The sequence below is a fragment of the Glossina fuscipes genome, unplaced genomic scaffold, assembly GCF_014805625.2.
Source record: "Glossina fuscipes isolate IAEA_lab_2018 unplaced genomic scaffold, Yale_Gfus_2 1, whole genome shotgun sequence".
Taxonomy (NCBI): Eukaryota; Metazoa; Arthropoda; class Insecta; order Diptera; family Glossinidae; genus Glossina; species Glossina fuscipes.
Window position 1 is genome coordinate 32,753,679 of NW_023998415.1, and position 7,546 is coordinate 32,761,224.

At 35.1% G+C, this 7,546-nt stretch overlaps 1 protein-coding gene across 1 annotated transcript in view; it reads left to right on the forward strand.

The window, feature by feature from the left end:
• The first annotated feature begins 3,136 nt into the window (after positions 1–3,136).
• LOC119632657 (dynein heavy chain 3, axonemal) overlaps positions 3,137–7,546 on the forward strand; it is a 108,988-nt gene continuing 104,578 nt past the window's right edge. The window contains exon 1 of the mRNA XM_038025673.1: positions 3,137–3,170. Coding sequence (XP_037881601.1) covers positions 3,137–3,170 — 34 coding nt within the window. The remainder of the gene's footprint in view (positions 3,171–7,546) is intronic.

A 7,546-nucleotide genomic window follows, 5' to 3' on the forward strand; every position in this document is an offset into this window, starting at 1 on the left:
CATATACACACTTTCGAAAAGTCACGAGTCATTTTTTGCTAAAACATGACGGCAAAAAATTTACAAAACAAAAAAGGAAGGACTGAGTATTAAGAGAGCTTCGTAGGCTTGTGTATGTGCGGCTGCACACTCAGGTTAATAGCTTTCCCAGCAAACCGTCCAAAAATCATTCGAAAGTTATAACATAAAATATAACAATGCATCGTGTTCTTCGAACGTATACATTAATCAGCACAGAAGCAATGCTTCCCTTAAAATGTCTAATTCCATAAGAGCGAAAAATGCGATAAGGGGTAAAACAATTTTTGTACTTAATTTTTAAATGACCCTAACATGCTTTTTTATATCGGAGCTAAATTCTATTTGCCGTTATTCGTTTCGATTCAGTGACAATAAGAATCGTTTTTTTTTTCTTTTTTTTTTTGTCTTATCCTCCTTCGTTGACTATATGTAGGCGCCTTTCTGATTAGATTGTAATAATTGTAAGATTCTCTTCGCTAAGCGTAGGTTGGAATAAAGGCATAAAATCTACACTTCGTATATTCATTTTCGCACCAATGAGACCCCCTTTGCGGGCATGGAAAGATAAGGGTACATAGCTTGACTTGAAATATCACATCCCCACCAATCGGGTATAATGAATACCTTGAAAGGCTTAGTGTGTAATGTGTGAGCGTTGCAAACAAAATGACTAAATTGCCTACTCCTTATTCTCCTTAGTGGTGGATATAAAAATGCAAATTTTCGCCATGCTGTGCGCCCAGTATATATATATATTTAATATAATGTATTTAGTCTTTTGCAGAAACTTACTATTTCTATCCATCACCGAGCAAAGTAAATGGTGATAAAAGAGTTAACTCTATAAAAGTAAAGAATGGGGTGGGGGGAGTTGAACAGAAAACTAAATATAAGAAGTGTGTAAATGACCGGGAGTTTTTGCGACAACACTTCAGATACTACTAATGTATATACTTATAGTTAATTTCAACGTAAATTGTCTCCTTGGCTCGATTTTACTTTGGCACGCAGCAAGTAACAATTTAAAAATTGCTTCAACAAAATGGCTAAAATGGAATTTTATAAACTTGTGAATGAATGAATATATATATATATATATATATATGTAAAATATATATATATACTCAATGCAACAAATCAATCCTGAAAGTTCATCTACGTTCAAGTTGCTTGTGCATTGCGGTATATGTTTTGTTGTACGTTTGTAAATATCTTCTTTGTTTTTCACTTTTTATATATTTTTATCCCAGTGCCAACGAATGTCGCCCCAACTGACAGTGAACTTAATCTCCGGTTTGTTTTACTAATCATGGGTTTGTCATTTAAAACATTTTCGTGTTCAACAACCCAGTTCAAAGTAACGTTAAATAGACAATTTTTCAATATATGCGTCTGTGTGTGTGTGTGTGTGTGTCTGTGTGTGTGTGTTCGTGTTTATACTTTTGCCTGGTCAGAGAAGCAATGCAGACTTTATTATTACTCAGATTCTAATGATATACATTTGACTTAACCACACCGCACACGCACACACTCGAATATATAAAGTTTTACGTATAAAATACATGCAATAAGCACATTTATACGCAATATAAATAAATATATATGTATATATCTATTGTATAATTTCATATGAATAAAACGGTGGAAGTTGTATAGACACAGACACAATACCGTTGCTATTTACTTTGTATTTTATGAAGGAATTGACTGAACCGTATGGGGTACCCTTGTGTGTAACGCCTCTTAATTTAAGTTAGTTAACGCCCATTTTCGCAAAATATGTACACTCTCCCCCTGCTTGTAAGCATAAATCTATTTACATATATAACAATTTTAAGTGATTTGGTTAATATTATAGACGCAGACACGTATACATACGACATACGACATACGACATACGACATATACATATACATTTATACATATATTCAAGCAGATGTATATATATATATGTATATATATATATATATATATTCATTCCATTTTCATTTTCAATGCTTGCATATAATGGCGGATTGAGTATGCATTGCGTTCCTTTTGTGAATAAAGTGAAAGCAGCGAAAACAATTTTGTTTTTCTTTGCTGTAAAGTGTATTTAGTTACGTTCCAGATGATATGAGAAAAAGTGACGATATTAACGACGATTTAAGCACATAAGAGAGTGAGTCACGTTTGCGATGCTTTATGTGACATCTACCCACAAGATTTTGGGGCTTTAGCGAACTGCTTCAAATCAATATATTAAAGTTGTCTTCCCTTGAAGATAAATAAATCATTCAATTATCGGTATATACTTAAACGTATTTATATATGTTGTAGAAACTGCTAATAAGGACTTAAGAAGATATTAGTATTTTTTATTAAGAAGACGGCATCACATTAAAAATCATTATTAGGGATGTAGTTCTTATGAGCTGCGATTTTCTACAAGCTACACCTTAGCCTCTAAACAGATAGGCAGAAATAACATAAGGAAATTCTTCCCTTAGTGAAAGTTACCAATAATTCTGCCAAAATATTAAGTTAAATCAGAAACTGGCCTTTCAATGCACACAGCCATGTCACGACCTATCGGAGGGCTTTCGAAACCTCTACGCATCTTCACTACTATTTCCGTCCTATCGGCTTCCAAGCCACGGCATTTTATTTTAAAACGAAATTATTGCTATTTAGTCCATTATTAAGCCACTCTTAAATGGAACGCATATACGGTAGAATTGTCTCTAACAAAAAAGGATCATCAGTGTTTCAATGCCCCTTTTCAAACAATTTGAATTGCGGAACCAAGGAGCAAAGCAACCGGTCTTAATCACTTCAGCACGTTTCTCCCCGATGCGAGTCTACTACAGTTTACCGCCTCGTGCAACCTATGGAAACGCAAAAAAAAAAAACATTTGAAACCTATGCACTGCAGAGTGAAAATTGCTATTCCATTAAGAGCAAAGGTAAGACCAAAGCATTGACTTCCGGTTTTCCAATCATCGTCGCCAACACACTTCGTCGTTCGCCGTATCCGCCAGTATTCCTCGCAGAAACTACCACGGCATTCTCTTACTTCTTCTCTTAAAACTTATTCTGGGCTAATGTCAGTTAGTAAATTCAATAAAACCTCGGAATGGCTAGCGGCAATTATCACAAACATGGCGAGCGTAAGTGAGATGTTCGCTGTATCTAAAGAGACTAAAAAGACTAAGTTTTTGTTATACTTTGTTAACAATTTTACCCAGATCAAGTCATATTGCTCCCGTCTGCGACACAATATTTATTAGTTATACGTAAATTTGTTGCGCACATAACAGGAACCTCACACATTGAGACTACCGCACCCAACACCGAAGGGTGATGAGTATATTCATTTTATCAAGACGTTTGCAGCGCCAATTAGGAAGCATCATAGAGCCCACAAAGCACATAGTATTCTTGATCAGCATCAAATTGTAAATCGATTTACGTATGTCCATCTGTCCGCCTGTGCATTGTCTTTTGTAAACGTTCTCCTGGCCGTAACAATGCAGTTATCGACCTCAAATTTAGTAGAAACATTAGAGATTTTTGTACGCAGGTTGATATTGAAAATGATTGAAATCAATCGAAGGACACGTCTGCAGTGCCACGCAAATTGGGAAAACTTCTGTTTTTCAAAAGAAATAAAAAATTGATTTGTTTTCTCATTACGCATAAACTACAGCAGACAAAGATACAAAAATTCGAATATCGACTCTATGGGTGATGTTGTAGTGTTTGTACGCAAATCGAAAAAATCGAACTTTTTTAATACCCGTATAACGCACAGAACCACGGTTCAACAATCTCGTAAAATATATAAGCTCTTGGCCTGTTTCATATACGGGATGCACCATGACCGTCTGTTTGTCCGCAGTATCTGTGGTAAACGGGGTTTTCCCGTTGGCGAAAATGAAAATATCGCCTACAAATTTGCAAAAGACTTTGGAAGTAACTCACACTTTTGAAAGGACACGCCTACAACTCCCACATGTGTAAGCGAGAAAAACTTTTATTTTGAAAATATAAAAAATCAGCTGCTCTCAGCCCTCTCCATGTTACGGAGTATGAAAATTTAGTTCTTTTACTCTTTCTTGTCTTCTTTAAGATAACGATGAAGAGTCCCAAAGATTCCGTCCCGACTGCATACAATTTTTATACTTGTTTTCAATTAGGTTGACATTATATGCCGATAGCTGTGCTCAGCTGTGTGCCCGTTAATCTCTTTAATTGCCTGCCAGTCTTTTGCTGATACCCTGCAGTCGTAGAATATAAAGAAATTGAAATTCCGATAATATATCCTCCACTGTAGTTCTTCTGTATCGACACGACCATAAAGCACATTAATTTAAAAATCAGTCCGTCAATCTGATCGGCGAACTGTTGTGAACGTAACACAAACTTGACGAGCCGGTTTGAGAAGCGAATGCACTTTAATGTAATCAAAACAAGAAGCGTTTTACAGGTCCACCAATTTTCCAGCTTTGAGAGTAAACATAAATGAAACACATTTCTGATTGAGATTTGGATCAAATATTTGTTCTTTCAATATATTGTCTGGACTATTACCATTCCTTATCGAATACAAAACGTGCCTAACTGTACAGCGTGCAGGGTATATTAAAATTTTTTAGGGAAAGAATGAACCTAAAGTTACGTTTCGATGAAGCTCACATTTGATTAAATGAATTCGTAACTAGGAATTATTGCGCCTTTAGCGTACAGAAAACACATCGGATATCTGACAGATCTGAGAAGTGTTGCGGACGCACAAAAGTTAACTTTTGAAAGTGAAATTACTTTTGAACATGACAATGGCATTGCTCTTATCCTCAACGAAGAAAGCAACGAGAACATGATAATTGAATTTTTGTGGCACAAAGTAGACGACTTCGGTTCAGCCTATATGTGATCTTAACAAAATGTTAGAACCTGTCATATATCTCGAGCACCAAAAACCATGCGGTGCAACTCTGTTGGGCATTTTTCTTTAGGATTATGTTGGAGCCAGGACTACTACTAGTGTTATTGGTGAGATAAGAGCAGTTTCATGTGATAAAGTGGCAAAAATTGATGATCAAGGATTGAATTTGTACAAAAGTCCAGAGACGATCGATCATTCATATCAAATCATATTTAAATGCACGATTGGTTATGAACCAATATCTGAAAAATCAAAGAAACTTCAAATCAAAGACACTTCTATCACTATTTAGCATTTAAAACAAAAAAAAAAAAAATGCATATTTGATGAGCCTATCCTTCGAGAAAACAATTTTCGGCCAATTCTTAAGAGCGTTTCATTATGAACCCAAACGAGAGTTACAAAGCGAATTGAAAACTGAAAAGTGTTTGCAATTTATTGTATCGTAAATTTTGCATGCATTTGTTATTACAGGCTCTACGTTACGCTGAATCGTTTTACGTCATTCCATTCCGTATTCGATATTTTAATAAATAAATATAAATTTTTTTATCAATTTACAAACGTCAACAATTACAACATTGTTGCCAGAGGCTTAGTCATTTATTATGAACACACGTGGAAAGTAATTTGAGTATGAATTAAAAAAGGGGGCAAAAAAAAAAAACCAAAGCAAAATTTAAAGAAGAAATTGAGTAAAAAATGGTTTTCAAACGCACGATAGTTCTACAAAAACCCATTAAATATCAAGCCGTTAAACGGGCCATCAAGGGATGAAAAGAAAGCTATGACACGATAGGCTCCTATACTAAAAGAGGAAAAGAGGAATATTTTTCGGGCTTGGTCATCTGATTACTTTATATATCAAAAATATTAGTTTCATTAATTGCTCGCGCCTATATTGTAACTTGCCAGCAGGTGTTGTGGACGCATAATAATATGCTCATCGTCCTAGGATCGAGGTATTCCTCCTGGCGCTGGAACGTGCAACTTTAGAAAATCCCATCGATTTTTTTTTTCCTTTTTGAGTTTAATTGCTTCTTTATACGTTTGCCAAGCGTTGTTGGACTTACGAAGGCGAATGAATAGTGAGAGAGAAGTTTCGAGAGAAAGTCGCCTTCGTACGCCCACTCCGAGAACAAAATCTATACTTTAGAATTTCGAAGCGTTGCAAGTTGGTTCACTTCCATTCAATTCGACTCAGCAAAAGGTTGGCAAAAGCACACCTGATTATTCGACGTATAAACCTAAAAAAACTGTTTTTATGGGATAACAGCCTTTTAACAAACTAAAAGCGAAAGGTTTTTCATAATTTTTTTTTTTTTTTTTTTTTTTGCATGGAAAAAAGGTAATAAAGTAATAATAGTCGATGCGATTTTATTGAGCATATATTTAAGTATTAAGAAAAAAAAGGTACCTTTTTTTATTACGTCGAACACGTGATGTCGGTGATTCAAATTTGAATTGAAAAAAGAAGAGGAAAAATCATTCACTGTGCAGCACTGTAAATGGAAAAGACGAAGAAGGGTACTCTTAAAGGTATCAACTTTTTCGTGTTTCGCGAGTATTCGAAAAGCAAGTCCAAGTTTTCAACTTTGCTTAAGTAGAGATTGTTGCTCTCACCTGAACCGGATCACTTGTTTGCATGAGCAGACGTGCCACGATTAGCCTTACAGGCTTCCAGCCAGGATGTTGTTTATAGCTCATATTTGTAAATATGAACTATCATCTACGCTTTATTCAAAATCGAAGAAAAAAAATAGATAAATATATATTCAAAAATAAAACAAAGTAAGAAGATTGATTATATTTGGCTGAGACCAAATCTTTTCTATCCACCACCTCGGTCCAAAGAAGGCTAATAAAGCAAGGACGGAAATAAATTATCATATTCTGCAATGTTACGTGGGTGTGGCTGATTATTTGCATGTGTGTAAAAGTGGTAGAAAAGTGGTGTTCTCGATTTATCCTCACGGATAGTAGGTGTGTACCGTCCAACCGATTTAGACGATTTTTTATAGTCAGCTTGTGTGTAGCAAGCATCAATGCTTCTACCAAATTTTAAAGCGATATCTTTTTTTTTTTTTGCAACCCAGACGATTACTTACTCTGTTCAAGCATTTCGATTGCTTGCTTTTTGGGAGTTTGCGAAACTTATTGTGGTAAAATTTGTTAGAATAAGCCAAAAAAGGGCCAACTTCGACACCACGAGTAACTGTGAATTTACAAACATCTTTGTTTTTACCGTTAATTATTCATTCAAAGTAAATTGCAAAAAGAAATTTGGAAATTCAATGCGATATAATACAAAGTTGAAACGAGCATCAAAAGCTCACCGTGGCCCGATTAGGCTTAAAACTTTTGTAAATATAACGAATGACATTTGTGCGTTAGTTAGAAAGCACGGCAGATCGAATAATTATGTTTTGAGAGAGAGGATTTTAAGGTTTCAATTACTCGTACGTTGCTATACAAAAATGTTGGCTCTGAAAAAATGTTTAAATCACTCAACCCCTTTTCGACGTTTACAACGATACTTTCATGCCCCTCTTTGACTTTGTAAGGCATCATTTAAGCCAGAAAAAAAAAAAAAAAAAA